This window comes from Ovis canadensis, chromosome 5 (assembly GCF_042477335.2).
Source record: "Ovis canadensis isolate MfBH-ARS-UI-01 breed Bighorn chromosome 5, ARS-UI_OviCan_v2, whole genome shotgun sequence".
NCBI classification, from domain to species: domain Eukaryota; kingdom Metazoa; phylum Chordata; class Mammalia; order Artiodactyla; family Bovidae; genus Ovis; species Ovis canadensis.
The window spans coordinates 35,813,621-35,831,140 of NC_091249.1; the positions used below are offsets into that span (position 1 = coordinate 35,813,621).

Consider the following 17,520-nt stretch of genomic DNA (forward strand, 5'->3'; position numbering starts at 1 on the left):
TGTGCTTCTTCCAGCCCAGTGTTTCTCATGATGTACTCTGCATAGAAGTTAAAGAAGCAGGGTGACAATAGACAGCCTTGACATACTCCTTTTCCTATTTGGAACCAGTCTGTTGTTCCATGTCCAGTTCTTACTGTTGCTTCCTGACCTGCATACAGATTTCTCAAGAGGCAGGTTGGATGGTCTAGTATTCGCATCTCTTTCAGAATTTTCCACAGTTTATTGTGATCCACACAGTCAAAGGCTTTGGCATAGTCAATAAATCAGAAATAGATGTTTTTCTGGAACTCTTGCTTTTTCCATGATCCAGCAGATGTTGGCAATTTGAACTCTGGTTCCTCTGCCTTTTCTAAAACGAGCTTGAACATCTGGAAGTTCATGGTTCATGTATTGCTGAAGCCTGGCTTGGAGAATTTTGAGCATTACTTTACTAGCATGTGAGATGAGTGCAATTGTGTGGTAGTTGGAGCATTCTTTGGCATTGCCTTTCTTTGGGATTGGAATGAAAACTGACCTTTTCCAGTCCTGTGGCCACTGCTGAGTTTTCCAAATTTGCTGGCATATTGAGGGCAGCACTTTCACAGCATCTTCTTTCAGGATTTGAAACAGCTCCATTGGAATTCCATCACCTCTACTAGCTTTGTTCATAGTGATGCTTTCTAAAGCCCACTTGACTTTACATTTCAGGATGTCTGGCTCTAGGTGAGTGATCACACCATCGTGATTATCTGGGTCGTGAAGATCTTTTTTGTACAGTTCTTCTGTGTATTCTTGCCACCTCTTCTTAATATCTTCTGCTTCTGTTAGGTCCACACCATTTCTGTCCTTTATTGAACCAATCTTTGTGTGAAATGTTCCCTTGGTATTTCTCATTTTCTTGAAGACATCTATAGTCTTTCCCATTCTGTTGTTTTCCTCTATTTCTTTGCATTGATCGCTAAGGAAAACTTTCTTATCTCTTCTTGCTATTCCTTGGAACTCTGCATTCAGATGCTTATATCTTTCCTTTTCTCATTTGCTTTTCGCTTTGCTTCTTTACACAGCTATTTGTAAGGTCTCCTTAGATAGCCATTTTGCTTTTTTGCATTTCTTTTCCATGGAGATGGTCTTTGATCCCTATCTCCTGTACAATGTCATGAACCTCAGTCCATAGTTCATTAGGAACTCAATGAGATCTAGTCCCTTAAATCTATTTCTCACTTCCACTGTATAATCATAAGGGATTTGATTTAGGTCATACCTGAATGGTCTAGTGGTTTTCCCTACTTTCTTCAGTTTAAGTGAATTTGGCAATAAGGGGTTCATGATCTGAACCACAGTCAGCTCCTGGTCTTGTTTTTGTTGCAATACTGCACAGGAACCTGGAATGTCAGGTGCATGAATCAAGGCAAACTGGAAGTGGTCAAACAAGAGATAGCAAGAGTGAACGTCGACATTCTAGGAATCAGCGAACTAAAATGGACTGGAATGGGTGAATTTAACTCAGATGACCATTATATCTACTACTGTGGACAGGAATACCTTAGAAGAAATGGAGTAGCCATCATGGTCATCAAAAGAGTCCGAAATGCAGTACTTGGATGCAATCTCAAAAACGACAGAATGATCTCTGTTCGTTTCCAAGGCAAACCATTCAGTATCACAGTTATCCAAGTCTATGTTCCGACCAGTAACACTGAAGAAGCTGAAGTTGAACTGTTCTGTGAAGACCTACAAGACCTTTTAGAACTAACACCCAAAAAAGATGTCCTTTTCATTTTAGGGGACTGGAATGCAAAAGTAGGAAGTCCAGAAACACCTGGAGTAACCGGCAAATTTGGCCTTGGAATGCGGAATGAAGCAGGGCAAAGAAAATGCACTGGTCATAGCAAACACCCTCTCCCAAGAACACGAGAGAAGACTCTACACATGGACATCACCAGATGGTCAACACCGAAATCAGATTGTATTTTACCAGTTTTTTTTAAAATGCCCCCTTAAAATCTAACCCAAGAAAGATTAACAAATGAAATATTTGTGGTGGCTGCTAGAGGAGGAGAGGAAAACTCATTGCGTTAACAGAGGGTTTCAACTCCTGGGAGACCAGAAGTATGTTAAGGGCAGTTTGTATACACCTAATAAATCCAAACTCCAAACGCTCTCTCCTCCTGGGTCTCATCCATAAAATCTGTAGGGCACTAGAGATCAAGTTGCTGGTCAGCACTGAGATTTGCAGCAAGGGCCAAAACTCATAGGGAAATTTGACCTTGGGTTTTAACTTCAGCTTGTCAAGCAATCATTTCACTAAGACCCTGGGGCTTAATAATGCTGAGGAGCCAATAAACCTGAAAGCAGCTATTTTTCTATCATCACCAATGTTAGATATTTAAATCCTATTTGAGCTCACGACTTCCTTTGAGAGGCAGAGTAATAAGCAAGATGAACTAAAGAATGGTTTTCTGTCCCAGGAAGTGCACACAAGGGGTAGGTGTTGAGTCGTCGTCTGGAGATCGGCTGGGGACCCAAGTGCTCAGCATGGTGGGAGGCTGGGGATCCCGTGTGGACTCTCTCACTGCTGGCACCCAAACACTGAGCCTCCTTTCTGGCTTCTGACCTTCCCACAGCTGGCAAGCCCACTGCAACCTGGAACTCAGGGTAGGTTCAGCTGCTAGGTGGTTCCTGGCATTCTGGGTTACTACTTATTTTCTTTTCAGTATTTTTAATTTTCCAATTTAAAAAATATTTTGCATTGGGTCATCCTGAACCCTATCTTGTTGATACCTTTTGGTTTAAAGAGTATGACATCCTCCCAGGTCTCCAGGGTCTGAATACAGTGTTAGATCTGGGGTCCTGAGAAGCAAAGGGTTTGAGGCCTCAGAGCTGGGTGTTTTTCATCTGGGTGACAGGGAGGGAGAGCTGAGAGTCCAGCAGAGTAGCTTAGAATCCTCTTTGTCTTTCTTCTCACCTGTAAATCTTGTCTTCTTTGAAACAAGCACTAATAGACAGCTGGCAGATAAGGTCTTAACCCCCTCCTGCATGTTGCCCTACAAGATTTCCTGTGTTTGTCTTACTAGAACTCTCCATTTTTCTTTTAAAGGCAACTATTCTTTTCCCAGTCCATGGGGTTTGGGTGGGACTGAGAGTCAAAGTCACCTGCCCCTATACACACACGTGGGTATGTGGCTGCATGCGGGTCTGTGTGAGGTGTTCGTTAGAATTCCTAGCCTGGAGGTCAAGGCCAGTTTTCTGTGTGACCCCGTGATGTTGAATCAGAAACGGTAAGATAACTATGACCAGCTATTGGCTTATTTGACCTTGAGCAAGTCATTTATCCTCTAATCATCTGTTCCATCACCTATATATGACATTGGAAGAGTAAAACTGTGTACGAGGATGGATTGGAGAATGAGCCAAGCCCAAGCCTAACAGGCGACCAGTATTTACTAAATGTCTCCTCAGCTTCTCCCTCCAGTGCCCCATCCTCTTACATAGCCCCACAGCCAGACCATCCTCCCTTCCCTGTGAGGCTAGGAATGTAAAGTGCTTTTGGCAATCTGGAACTAACTGAAGTCTGATAGATAAGACAGTTTATATTTCTTAAACTTGGCAAGAAAATAGAAATCATAGTTTTGTTTTTACCACCTATTTCACCGGAAGCCTACGCTACTGACTTTCTCTCATACAAAGCCTGGGAAGTCCTTCATTCTGAGAACCACCGAGGGTGGCGCTGAGCTAGACTCTCACACCTGCTGCTCTCTGCGTGGTGGTTGTATCTGAGAGCCATAGCAGAGGCTGCGAGGCAGGATGCAGTCACCACTACCACGCAGAGAGAGAGGAGCCAGCATCAGGGGACAAAATGAATGGCCCGCACTGTAGAACCCAAGTCAAGAAGGTCTGTTACATGCCACTCACGGAGCTCCTGAGGCAGCTGGCTTAAGTGAAAATTGTTACCAACCTGGGCTCTTGGACTCCAATCAATTCACACTGGTAAGTGGCCTGAGAATTTCAAGCAAGGCTTTATCAGAGCTCACATTGTAGCACAAGCAAGTCAAAGTGAGAAACATATCCTTGCCTGCCTCCCCAGGAGGAGCTGCTTGGGTCCTTAAATGGAGCAACACCAGGGCAGGTTCATGGACTGGAGAGCAGGCAGAACGTGGGCGGCCTGTCCCCCACTTGGCGGTGCCCTTGCTCACTCTGTGTGGTTACCCCAGTGGCTCCTGTTCCAGTTCAGTCACTTACAATCTCAGGGTCACATCCTCAAGAGTCCACTCACATTGTTGGATGTGTCAGGCTTTTCCTTAACGCTGAGTGTTTCCTTGTTTAGTATATACTGCACATTTTCCATTCAGCTGTCAGTGAACCCTTGTGCCACCTCTGTAGCTTGGCTGTTGTATATAATGCTGCTATATTCTTGTGTGCAAATATGTCTGAGACTCTGCTCAGTTCTTCTGAATATGTAACCAGAAGATCATACAGTGGTATTTTCAAGTTTTATCTGAGGACCCTCTGTAGTTTTCCATGGCGTTTGCACCATTTTACACTCCCGGCAGCATGCACAGGGTTCCAATTTCTCCATATCTTCACTAACACATTATTTTCTGGGTTTTTTAATTTTGTTTTTAACCAAAGCCATGTTTCTTATCGAGTGTGAGGTGCTCTCTCGTGATTTTGACTTGCATTTCCCTCATGATTAGTGATATTAAGCATCTTTTTATGTGCTTATTAGCCATTTGTTTATCTTTACAGAAATGTCTACTCTTCAACCGCTTTTTAGTTGTGTTTTTTGTTACTGACTCGTACTTCTTTGTATACAATGGATGTAATCCTCTGTCAGATGCAAGCTTTGCAATGTTCTCCCATTCTGTAGGTTACTTTCTTCTGTTGATTGTATGTTTTTGATGTACAGAAGGTAATTTTGAAGTGGTCTGGTTTTTGTTTACTTTTGTTGCCTGAGCTTTGTCTTACCCAAGAATGTCACTGCAAATTTACACCATGAACCTTCTCTCTCATGTTTTCTTCTAAGAGTCTCATTGTTCTAGGTCTTAGGTTAATGTATTTGATCCAATTTCTGTGTGTTGTGTATTTGATAGTCCACTCTTGTGTCCTCCTCAACATTGGTATGCTGAAACCCTAATGCCCAACGCGAGGGTATTAGTAGGTCAGCCTTCGGGAATTGTTTACATCCTGGGGACTTTGCCCTGAATGGAACTGCTGCTCTCAGAGGCTCCAGGGAGATCCCGTGCTCTTCCACCCTGTGAAGACGCAGAAGAGGGCACCTGCTGTGAGCCAGGAAGGAGGGCCCTCAGCAGGAGCCACGCTGGCACTGATCTTTGACTTCCCAGCATCCAGAACGGTAAGAAATGTGTTTCTGTTGTTTATATACGGTATCTAGTCTGTGGTATTTTGCTGTAGTAGCCTGAACAGATTGACATGGTTCACCTTTCTTCTCTGTATGCATATCCAACTTCCCCAGCACCATCTGTTGAAGAGACTGGCCTTAGCATCCTTGTTGAAAGTCACTGAACCAGACACAGGAAAGTTTATTTCTGGGCTTCCTGTTCTACTGGTCTATCTATCTCTTTATGATAGTACTACACTGTGGTAATTACTGTAGATTTGTATGAAGTTCTGAAGTATCATACCTCCAACTTTGTTCTTTTTGAAGATTATTCTGGCTCTCTCAAGGGTCCCTTGAGATTCCACATGAATGTAATGATCGATTTTTATAGAGTACATGAACACAAGATATCTTTTCATTTCTTCGAGTCTTAACTTTCTTTCACTAATGGTTTGTAGTTTTCAACATACAAGTCTTTTGCCTCCTTCAGTTCAGTTCAGTCGCTCAGTCACATTCAGCTCTTTGCGACCCCATGGACTGCACATGCCAGGCCTCCCTGTCCATCACCAACTCCTGGAATTTACCCAAACTCATGTCCACTGGGTCAGTGATAACATCCAATCATCTCATCGTCTGTTGTTCCCTTCTCCTCCCACCTTCAATCTTTCCCAGCCCAGCATCAGGGTCTTTTCCAATGAGTCAACTCTCTGCATGAGGTGGCCAAAGTACTGGAATTTCAGCTTCATCCTTTAGGATGGACTGGCTGGATCTCCTTGCAGTCCAGGGGACTCTCAAGAGTCTTCTCCAACACCACAGTTCAAAAGCATCAATTCTTCAGCATTCAGCCTTCTTTATAGTCCAACTCTCACATCCATACATGACAACTGGAAAAACCATAGTTTGACTAGATGGACCTTTGTTGGCAAAGTAATGTCTCTGCTTTTGAATATGCTGTCTAGGTTGGTCATAACTTTTCTTCCAAGAAGTAAGCATCTTTTCATTTCATGGCTGCAGTCACCATCTGCAGTCATTTTGGAGCCCCCAGAATAAATTGTACCACTGTTCCTCCATCTATTTGCCATGAAGTGATGGGACCAGATGCCATGATCTTCATTTTCTAAATGTTGAGCTTTAAGCCAACCTTTTCACTCTCCTCCTTCACTTTCATCAAGAGGCTTTTTAGTTCCTCTTCACTTTCTGCCGTAAGGGTGGTGTCATCTGCATATCTGAGGTGATTGATATTTCTCCCGGCCATCTTGATTCCAGTTTGTGCTTCCTCCAGCCCGGCATTTTGCATGATGAACTCTGCATAGAAGTTAAAGAAGCAGGGTGACAATATACAGCCTTGACGGACTCCTTTTCCTATTTGGAACCAGTCTGTTGTTCCATGTCCACGTCTCACCTGCATACAGGTTTCTCAAGATGAAGGTCAGGTGGTCTGGTATTCCCGATCTCTTTCAGATTTTTCCACAGTTGATTGTGATCCACACAGTCAAAGGCTTTGCCAGAGTCAATAAAGCAGAAATAGATGTTTTTCTGGCACTCTCTTGCTTTTTCCACGTCCAGCAGATGTTGGCAATTTGACCTCTGGTTCCTCTGCCTTTTCTAAAACCAGCTTGAACATCTGAAAGTTCACATACTGTTGAAGCCTGGCTTGGAGAATTTTGAGCATTACTTTAGTAGCATGTGTGAGATGAGTGCATTTGTGCGGCAGTTAGAACATTCTCTGGCATTGCCTTTCTCTGGATTGGAATGAAAACTGACCTTTTTGAGTCCCATGGCCACTGCTGGCATATTGAGAACAGCACTTTCACAGCGTCGTCTTTCAAGATTTGAAATAGCTCAACTGGAATTCCATCCCCTCCACTAGCTTTGCCTCCTGCGTTAAATTTATTCCTTAGTATACAAAAACATAATTTCTGTGTTGATCCTGTATCCTGTCACTTTATTTGTTCTAACAAGTGTGTGTGTGTGATCTGATTGTCAGGACTTTCTGCTTAATAAGATCATGCCATGTGTGATGTGAGAGCTGTTAACTTTGCCTTTTCCTGTATCCTACTTTGAGTTTTTTAACCTTTTTTTTTTTTTTGTATTCCTGTTTTGCTATGATCTGAATGTTAGTGTGCCCCGTCCCTGGAGCTCACACTGAAGTTCTTGAGGTATGGCCTTTGGGAGTGCTTCAGTCATAAGTAACTCTCAAGAATGGGATTAGTGCCTGGCAGAGGGCCCTCACTGCACTGGCACCCTGATCATGGACACCTCCAGAGCTCTAAGAAGTAACTTTGTTCCTAAGCCACCTGAATCTAGGTTATTTCAAGATCCCTAACAACAAATTTTTTTTGCTATTTCTGAAAACTACAATGTTTTTAATGTTTCCTGACACTGCAGCCAACAGCGTGGCCCTGGCACCTCCTCAGAGGTGGGTGGGCCGGGGTAAAGGTAAGACGTTGGCAAGGCACACAGATTTTTAAAAGCTGGATGTGTTTAGATGGCTTCTATTAGCAACTTTACAAAAAAAGGTAATCAGGCCAAGCTCTTTCTAGAAAAGCATCTTACTTTCTGCTCCTATAAAGGAGTAAAAACCAGTGCCTAGGTGTTCAGCGTATCATTGGTCTAAAGGTGGTGAACAGAGGTGTAGTGAACTCAGGAGCCTGGATTTACAGAGGAGAGAATCTGGGGTTAGAATTGACAGTTTTTATTCTCTTGCTCTTACCTTTCAGTGAGCCTAAAACCATCCTTTAATACCAGGATCACCATTCTTACAGCAAGTGTTAAGTCCCAGATCAAACACTCGGATCTTCTGATCCTGTAGTACACAGACCAGCTAAAACTATCAAGATGAGGAGATGGAGAAGAGAAGGGTAGGGGCGAAAGCAACCCACAGGCTCCTTGTAGCTGGTAAAATTATCAACAACAAAACCCTTATCTCAGAAACATCCTCAAAGCTTAGGTACTTAAATATTAATAGTCAGATTAAGTTCTCTTACTGGACCAGTCTGGATGGAGACAGTAAGTTAAAGGTGAAATTTAAATTGCTTTTTCTCCAGTCTGCTAAAAGCATCTTTTGAAGCAGAAGGCATGTAAGAGTTTTGCATTCTGATACTGTTTATAGATTGTCCTACTTTTTGCACACATGTTATGCGTATGCCTTGAAAACATGCACTCCAAATAGAGTTCCTCATTAATATACCAACAGGACTTTCTTCACATCCTTTCACTTAACCCAGTTTCCCTTTAGAGTCCCTGGCCGTGAGATGAGGAAAGATTTAAGAAACCATTTTCTGATGCTTTTATTTTAGAATATCATGATACGGCACACCTAAGTGATCTGGTGAGTATATAGATGTGCTCTGTTTTAAATCACAGTTTCCCAACTAGGGCACTCCGACAACAAAAAGTACCTCCAGCCATTTTCAAAACTGCCCACACTTTCTGTGACAATGGAAATATTCTGTAACTCTCTAATACGATAATGTGACTGGGAAATAGAATTCTTACCTTTACTATTAAATCCTACATTTATACTGTGAGGACAAAATGCTTCAGCATGAAACACTGAGGTAGCTACCTCTGTTTAGTAGTCATAACTCAAAATTCACTTACAGCACCGTTTTAGCATTTATCTCCTAAAAAGAAAATAACCAAGTCAGGATTGAAAAACATTTATTGAATCAAAATCAAATACTTTTTTATTATCTACAAGCCAACACTGAACTTACTTTATTCAAGAATGAACACAATGTACAAAAAAAGTATGCTTATATTATAAAAATATGTCAATTTTATCTCCTGGGTGCTGAGCAGAAGTCATTTTAAACAAAATCAAGGCAAACTTGCTTTCTATAATAGAACTGCTATAATTTAATAACAAAAGTGAGAGCTAATATATACTCACAAAGTATCTTTAAAGGCCCACTGATAATGCTGCATCGGAAATGCTGAACCCAATCAGCACAGTTCACATTTCCACTCTATGCTCATTGGCACCACTTCACGCCTACATCACAGGAAAGCACCTCTTTTAAGAATGCTGTCATTAGTTAACAGTTGTTAGCACATGTTTCAGCAAAATATTAACAGTCAATTCTATTTAGTTAGCTTCAATTTTCAAAGGAGACACATTGTTATCAGGAGCAAATGACATCCCAAGGTTTAAAAACCTACTTATCAACAGGGGAAAGTGGACTCCCTTAAAAAACTGTGTCCAAGGTTAGTATCTTAAAATTCTTGGTAATTTTCTTGAGTCATTATTGGCACCTTCCTTGGCATGTGTTCCTGCACACAGTGTGGCTACTTGTGCCTGCCAGAGGCAGCTGCAGAACAGTTGGAGGCTGAAGAGTGCAGCCTTCGGCTCACCATAGAGACACACTCCAGTGCTCAGTGGAGAATTTGGTCCTTGGAGAATCAGGAAAGTGAGCGATTGAGAAAAAGACTAACATCAAATCATCAAGTAGGGAAAAGGGACCAGGGCTCCCTGTACTGTTCTAGGAGTTACACAATTATAAACTCTGTACTAAAGTCAAAACAGAAGCAGACTGACTAGCATTATCACTGACAACACTAAAACAACCCATGTTTTTCAAAGAGCGCGCACACCGCAGCGTCCCCGTCAGGACCCTGACTGCTGGACACAAGGACACTGGCAGTCAGGCAACATCCCGAACGTCGCATCAACACAACTGATGGCACTGAATGAATTCAAGTTTAGAAGGTATTAAACTGCAAAATGCCTATTCTGATTGCTAAGCATAAATGTTTTTTCTTGACAGATTCTCTGAGACTGACACCTATGGAGATCAAAACTGCAGAAATAAAGGACTGAATAATCTAGTGCCTGCTATATAGGGTAACTTGGAAGAACTGGGGGAAGAAATCCTGCCATGTTTCACCTCTATAAACCCAGTATTTATTCGCTTACCTATTTAGTAAGAACTTATGTCTAAGGTGAAGAGAACAGATGTAGATCGATCTCGCTCTACGCAGTTACCTAATTCCTTACTGTTTTCTGGACATAGGATTTTAAATTTCTAATGGTTAGCACTACACCCTTAGGAGGAGCATTTATAGACATACAATTTGTGAACAACACACACTTTGAAGCCCAAGCATTCTTGGCAATACCTTAAGTCACCATGCAGGTTGTTCTCACAGGCAACCACACAGCCAGATCAACCGCTGCTCCTGGAAACTTCCACTGTCCCAAAATGTGAACATGGAGAGGCCAATGACTCCAGGGTCCATGCTTAGAAGTAGAGGCTAAGAAACTCAGCTACTGAAAGCCAGCTGGATACCACAGTATTCAACATAAACAAGTAAAAACTGCGACCAAGCGCACAAAGAAATGGACAGCTACTAAGAACATGATGCTCAGAGTCAGACTGGAGGAGGGTATTACCACACACTCAAACACACTCGTTTACAATCCCAGGTCCTTGCTCACAAATAAATAGATCGAACATTTACAACAGAATGAATGCCTTATGAATGCAAGCTTTTCTTTTATTATAATTCTAACTAAATTAAAGTCATACTTCTAAACTAAGCTACAAGTTGCCTTTTTCTGTGAAACTGATGTGACTCGGCGCCACAGCTCACCTTTCTCTAATAGCAGCAGTATCATCCACCCATGGCCGCCAGGCACTCTCCCTCTCTGGCATCCTGTGGGGTCCCACACAAGCAGTTTCACAGAGCATGCAGACGCTACTCTGCTGCAGTTTCATGTGAATAGAAATGACCATTGTGCTTACGGGCCGCATACCTTCCAAAATATACATAAATGACGACAAATTAACAAATAAAAGCAGGTCTTTGCTTACCAATAAAATCAATAAGGCAGAGGGGTTGAAGGCGGAAAGAAAACTGTGGGGGGAAGAATGCAAAACAGTGCTAGCATTCACAAAAGAAGATCATGCTAAAATCAGACCCATATTCATAAAAATCAAGAATTAAGCCACAATCCAAAGAACTCTGTCCATGAGTCCAAAGGCATGCATGCCAGCTGAAGGAAATGCAGGATTTTTCTGACAAGTTTCTTCAGAGCAGAACAGGAACGTGTCACTGGAGCAATCACAACAGGGTGAACAAGACGCCATCACACTTCTTTTTTTGTAATTGAAAGAAAAGCAACCATGACAAAAAAAAAAAATTAACAGTTGGAACAAAACACAGAAATTCACAATGACCTATAAAACCAAAAGAAAAAGCCAAATTATTTTTATACTTTAGGAGTTTCATGCTTCCATTTAGAAGCTGTCTTTTAAATTTGAAAAATTTATTATGAATGATTTACCATAATGTGTTAAATATAAAATTACTTCACCACACATGGGATTTCACACAGTATCAGTACTCAGTAACTTCATTCATCTTTAAAGAACACATAAGAGAGATCTTGTCACTAGAATCTCAGTCAGAGGCTCCCTCAGAGCAAGACATCTGAAAGCATTTAAAGTTTCTCATAAGGGAAACAGCAATCTGAAACTAATACCCAAATGCTGTAACTGACTATGAACAAACTGTTTTTGCCTTTTCCAGTAAGTTCACAAATTTTTTTTAATAAGACTTTTATTTTTTGAACTGGAGTCTGAACCAAGCTTCTCCTTGCAGTCAGGGGCCATGGGGCTCTGAGGTACTCACTGAGGAGGAGTCCGGGGCTATCCGGCCTTCGTGTCCACCAGCTGCATCTGCACGTTGGCAGCCATGCCACCCCCGTAGCCTCCCTTGGACTGCATCTGGTTCTGAATGGAGCTGACCTGAGACAAGAAAGGAGAAGCACGGGTCAGGAACTGGGGCCAATGCAACCAGTCAGTGCTTTTAACAGTTTGGCTGGGCTGCTTTTCCCAGAAGGGTACTTTTTATAGAAAAAAAAAAAATTATATATATATATATATATATCTTTTTATAGACTTAGAAATTGTTTTCATTATATGGGGAGTGCTGGTGGTTGAACAATTCTTTTTTTTTTTTTTTTTTGCCAAAACAGCCCCCAACTCCACTTCCCTATTACAAAAAAGTTTTGTAGTTCACAAGGTACTTGGCTACATTTCAAAACCAGTCAAAAGGATACAGATGAATTGATGAATTCAACTTTGTTGCTCAACCACCTTAATTTACAACCACCTCACATATTCAATCACCTCAATTTCTTGGATTAGAATCAGATACAAAAAGTAGGAAAGTGAACCTAAGATAAATTTTAAAAATCCACGTAGTAAAATTCACATAATGGAAGTATTCTTATTCTGTAAATGACCTCAGTCATGTCCTCCCCTCTGCAATGCTATGGACTGCAGCCTGCCAGGCTCCTCTGTCCCTGGGATTCTTCAGGCAAGAATACTGGCGTGCGGTGCCCTGCCCTCCTCCAGGGGAATCTTCCCAACCCAAGAATCGAACCTGCATCTCTCAGGAATCTCCTGCATTGGTATGTGGGTTCTTTACTACTAGTGCCACCTGGGAAGCCCTAATATAGTCAGTAAAATTAATACAATGAAAAGGTGTAAGAATTCAAATGAGCATTCAAAGACGTGGAATATTCAAAAGAAGCTTAGCCAGAGGCCACACCCCAAGAGCCGAGTCTGCATACTGAGGAGCTGAGTGGTATACCCTTTTCTCCTCTGAGCCCAGGGGAATCATCCTCTCCAGCTTTTATCACATGATTAGAGCCCCTGAACTTTATTCGACTCATCCTCTGCTGAGCCTATGATGTCTCCTTAATACACTGGGGCATTTTTGCAGAAACCTGTGGCCAGCAATTGGTTATGTAAGAGAAGACTGAAACATCTCTAGTCAATAATGAGTTAATCCCCTCAGAATAGGCTGCTCTCAGGTTTACAGAATCCCTTCAAAATATGACAGCATGTAACCCTCACAACAGTGCCAAGGGGAAGCAGTGAAGAGTGAACCTGTGAAGGCCTAGGCATTTTACCCTCAACCCTGATAAAGGCAGAACCCTAGGCCTGCACACTCCCTCTACCTGTGACCTTGCTGTGTGGCCCCAGGTGTGCCATATACCCTCCAGGACAAACCCTTGACACAGGCCTGCCCACCAGAGGGACAAGCCCCTGCTCCACCCACCAGGCGGAAAGCACCGGTCTTGCCGCCAGGAGGCTTCCACAAGCCTCAGGACCACTCGGGGAAGTGGAACTATGATCCTGCAGCCAGCATAAAGGAGTCCATCAACACAGACAAAACGAAATGCCAGAGAAATGTTTGGGATGAAGGAACAGATAAAAACAGGAAACCGCTAAATGAAGAGACAGCTACCAAAAAAAAAAAAAAAAAAGAATTTAGAGTAATGATGGTGAAAATGGTCCAAGATCTTGGAAAAAGAATAAGGCACAGATTGAGAACTTACAAGAGATGTTTGACAAAGAGCTACAAGATGTAAAGACAAAGAGATACAAAGAATACAATACCTGGAATGAAAAATACACTAGAAGCAATCAACGGCAGGATAAATGAGGCGTGAAAAATAAATAGCTGGAAACAGAATGGTAAGAATCACTGTTAAGGAACAAACCGAAGAGAAAGCAGCAGAAGGAAACAAGGAGAGTCTCAGATACCTCTGGGACATAAAACACAGCAGCACGTACATTACAGGGGTGCTACAGGGAGAAGACAGAGACAGCCTGAGAAAATAAATGAGGACGTTATAGCTGAAGACTTCCCTAATGAGAAAGGAGACACTCATGTCTAGGAAGTGCAGAGTGGCTCACAGGAGATGAACGCAAGGAGAAACACACTGAGACACACTGATCAAACTGACAAAAGATAAAATATCAACACAAAAAGGAAGGGCAACACATGATATATGAGGAACCCCCGGAAATGTATCCACTGACTCTTCAATATAGACTCTGCAGACCAGAAGGGAGTAGCATTATATATTCAAAGTAATGAAAGACAGAGATGGAAAATCTCTATACATCCAGCAAAAACAAGACCGGGAGCTGACTGTGGCTCAGATCATGAACTCCTGATCCCAAAATTCATGCTTAAATTGAAGAAAGTAGGGAAAACCACTAGGCCATTCAGGTATGACCTAAATTGAATCCCTTAGATTATACAGTGGAAGTGAGAAATAGATCTGACAGAGTGGCTGAGGAACTGTGGATGGAGGTTCGTAGCACCATACAGGAGGCGGCCATGATCAAAACCATCCCCAAGAAAAAGAAATCCAGCCAGGCAAAGTGGTTGTCTAAGCAGGCAATGGCACCCCACTCCAGTACTCTTGCCTGGAAAATCCCATGGACGGAGGAGCCTGGTGGGCTGCAGTCCACGGGGTTACGACTGAGAGACTTCACTTTCACTTTTCACTTTCCTGCATTGGAGAAGGAAATGGCAACCCACTCCAGTGTTCTTGCCTGGAGAATCCCAAGGACAGCGGAGCCTGGTGGGCTGCCATCTATGGGGTCTCACAGAGTCAGACACGACTGAAGCAACTTAGCAGCAGCAGCAGCAAGGAAACCTTAGACCCAATCATGAGTATGAAAATGAAACAATGATTAGAAAATGTTTAACAAACAGAAGTCCAGGACCTAATGGCTTCACAGACAAATTACATCACATGTTGAGAAAAGAGTTAACACCTATCCTTTTGAAACTCCTTCCAAAAGAATGAAGAGGAAAAATACTCCCAAGGTCATTTTATGAGGCCAACTTCACCCTAATAACAAAACCAGACAAAGATACCACACACAAAAAAAGGAAAGAAAATTACAGGCCAATATCACTGATGAACACAGATGCAAAAATACTCCAACTATATTAAAAGGATCATATACTATGATCAAGTGACATTTATCCCAGGGTTAAAAGACTTTTTAAACATCTGTAAATCTATGTCACAATCCATTGTCACATTTATTCAACATAGTTTCAGAAGTCCTAACCATGACAGAGAAGAAAAAGAAATAAAAGGAATCCAAACTGGAAAAAAACAAGTAAGACTATCACTGTTTGCAGATGACATGATACACAGAAAATCCTAAATATGCCACCAGAAAACTACTAGAGCTCATCAATGAGTCCAGTAAAGCTGCAGGGTACAAAGGGAGCACACAGCATCTCTTTCATTCCCATACACCAACAACGAAGACCAAAAGGAGAAAATAAGGAATCCCATTTACCACCGCATCAGAAACAATGAAAAACACAGGAATAAGTCCACCTAAGGAGAAAAAAGACCTCTGCTCTAAGAACTGTAACATGCTGATGAAAGAAATCAGAGATGACACAGATAGAAGGATATGTACCATGTTCTTGGAAGAATCAGCACTGTCAAAATGAGAATACTGCCCAAGGCAATCTACATATTCAATTCGATTCCTATTAAATTAGCAGTGTCATTTTTCACAGAACTAGAACAAAGTTATTAAATTTATATGGATACAGGAAAGACCCAAAATAGCCAAAGCAATCCTGAGAAAGAAAATCAAAGCTGGAAGAAACAGGTTCCCTGCCTTCAGACTACTATAAAGCAAGAGTAATCGAAGCAATATGGCATGGCACAGAAACACAGATCAGTGGGACAGGATAAAAAGCCAGAAATAAATCCACCCGTGTGTGGCCACCTGATCCACCACAGGAGGCAGGAGTGCAGCCTGGAGAAAAGACAGTCTCCTCAGTAAGCGGTGCTGGGAAAACTGGACAGCTACACGTAAAAGAATGAAATCAGAACACTCCCTAACGCCGCTCACAAAGATGAACTGGAAATGGGTCAAGACTTATATGCAGTAAGGCCAAACACTATAAAAGTCTTAGAAGAAAAGACAGAACACTGACCTAAATTGCAGCAAGATCTTTTTGAATCCACCTTCTAAAGAAAATAAATGAATGGTACCTAACTAATTAAACTCAAAAGCTTCTACACAGCAAAGGAAACCATAAACAAAATGAAAAGACAACCACAGAATGGGAGCAAATATTTGCAAATGTGGCAACCAACAAGGGATTAATTTCCAAAATATACAAACAGCTCATGCAGTTGTATGTAAAAACAAAAAAAAACAAAAAGTGGGCAGAAGATATAAACAGACCTTTTTCCAAAGACGACACACAGATGGCCAAAAAGCACATTTAAAGGTGCTCAACACTGCTAACTATCAGAGAAATGCAAATCAAAACTACGACGAGGTTACCACTTCACAAGGGTCAGAATGGCCATCACTGGAGAAAGTCTTCAAACAGTAACTGCTGGGAAGGGAGTGGGGGGAACAGGGAACCCTCCTGCTGTTTATGGGAATGTAACCTGGCACAGCCACTACAGAGACCAGTACGGAGGGTCCTTAGAAACTAGGAGAACTCCTGTATGACCCAGCCATCCCACTCCTGGCTGGGCGTCTGTCCCGAGGAAATGAATACAAAAGGACACATGCGCCCCTGTGTTCACAGCAGCAGTATTTACAACAGCCAAGGCACGGAAGCGACCTAAGTGTCCCCTGACGGGTGGATACCGAGTACGTGGTGTATATATACAACGGATTTTTATTACTCAGCCGTTTAAGAGAATAAAACTGCCATTTGCAGAAACATGGATGGACTTAGAGATTGTCATGCTGAGCAAAATAAGAAAGACAAGTATATGATATCTCTTATATGCAGAATCTTTTTAAAAAATGGTACAAATGAACTTATATACAAAACAGTCACAGGTGTAGAAAATACTATGTTATGGTTACCAAGGGGGAAGGGGGTGAGAAGGATAAACTGGGATGTTGGGACTATGTAAAAAATAGATAACTTAAAAATAATGGCCTATATGGGAAAAGAATCTTAAAAAGTGGATATGTGTATAACTTACTCATTCTGCTGTATACCTGAAACTACTACAAGGTAAATCAATTATATTCCAATAAAATAATTTTAATAATGAAATAATGCCATTCACAGTCCAATGAACCGACCTAGAGATTATCATACTTAGTGAAGTCAATCAGAGACAAATATTATCACTCATGCGGAATCTAATTTAAAAAAATGAACTTATTGATAAAACAGAAATATTGACAGCTACCAAATACAAACTAATGGTTCCCAAAGGGGAAACACAGGAGGAAAGGATAAATCGCACACACTAGTGTATTTAAGACAGGTCATCAGCAAGAACCTACTGAACAGCACAGGGGCGTCTGCTCAATATTCCATGATGATCTATACGAGAAAAGACTGTAAAACAGAATATATGTATAACTGAATTACCTCGT

At 41.8% G+C, this 17,520-nt stretch overlaps 1 protein-coding gene and 1 long non-coding RNA gene across 17 annotated transcripts in view; one reads left to right on the plus strand and one right to left on the minus strand.

The window, feature by feature from the left end:
• The window catches only part of CDC42SE2 (CDC42 small effector 2), a 142,341-nt gene that overhangs the window by 15,405 nt on the left and 109,416 nt on the right, over positions 1-17,520 (minus strand). For 5 of the 16 annotated variants that reach the window (XM_069591606.1, XM_069591616.1, XM_069591618.1 and 2 more), the window contains 2 exons: positions 11,954-12,069; positions 8,964-11,499 (listed from right to left, as the gene is read on the minus strand). In XM_069591606.1, coding sequence (XP_069447707.1) covers positions 11,971-12,069 — 99 coding nt within the window. In that variant the 3' untranslated portion in view covers positions 8,964-11,499; positions 11,954-11,970. Of the gene's footprint in view, positions 1-8,963; positions 11,500-11,953; positions 12,070-17,520 lie in introns of those variants that run through there. The other 11 variants (XM_069591613.1, XM_069591605.1, XM_069591615.1 and 8 more) reach the window with 3 other exon arrangements.
• On the plus strand, positions 1,050-10,859 carry LOC138441120 (uncharacterized). Its single transcript, XR_011257249.1, has 3 exons — positions 1,050-3,966; positions 5,070-5,332; positions 10,087-10,859. It is a non-coding gene; the product is annotated as an uncharacterized lncRNA (long non-coding RNA).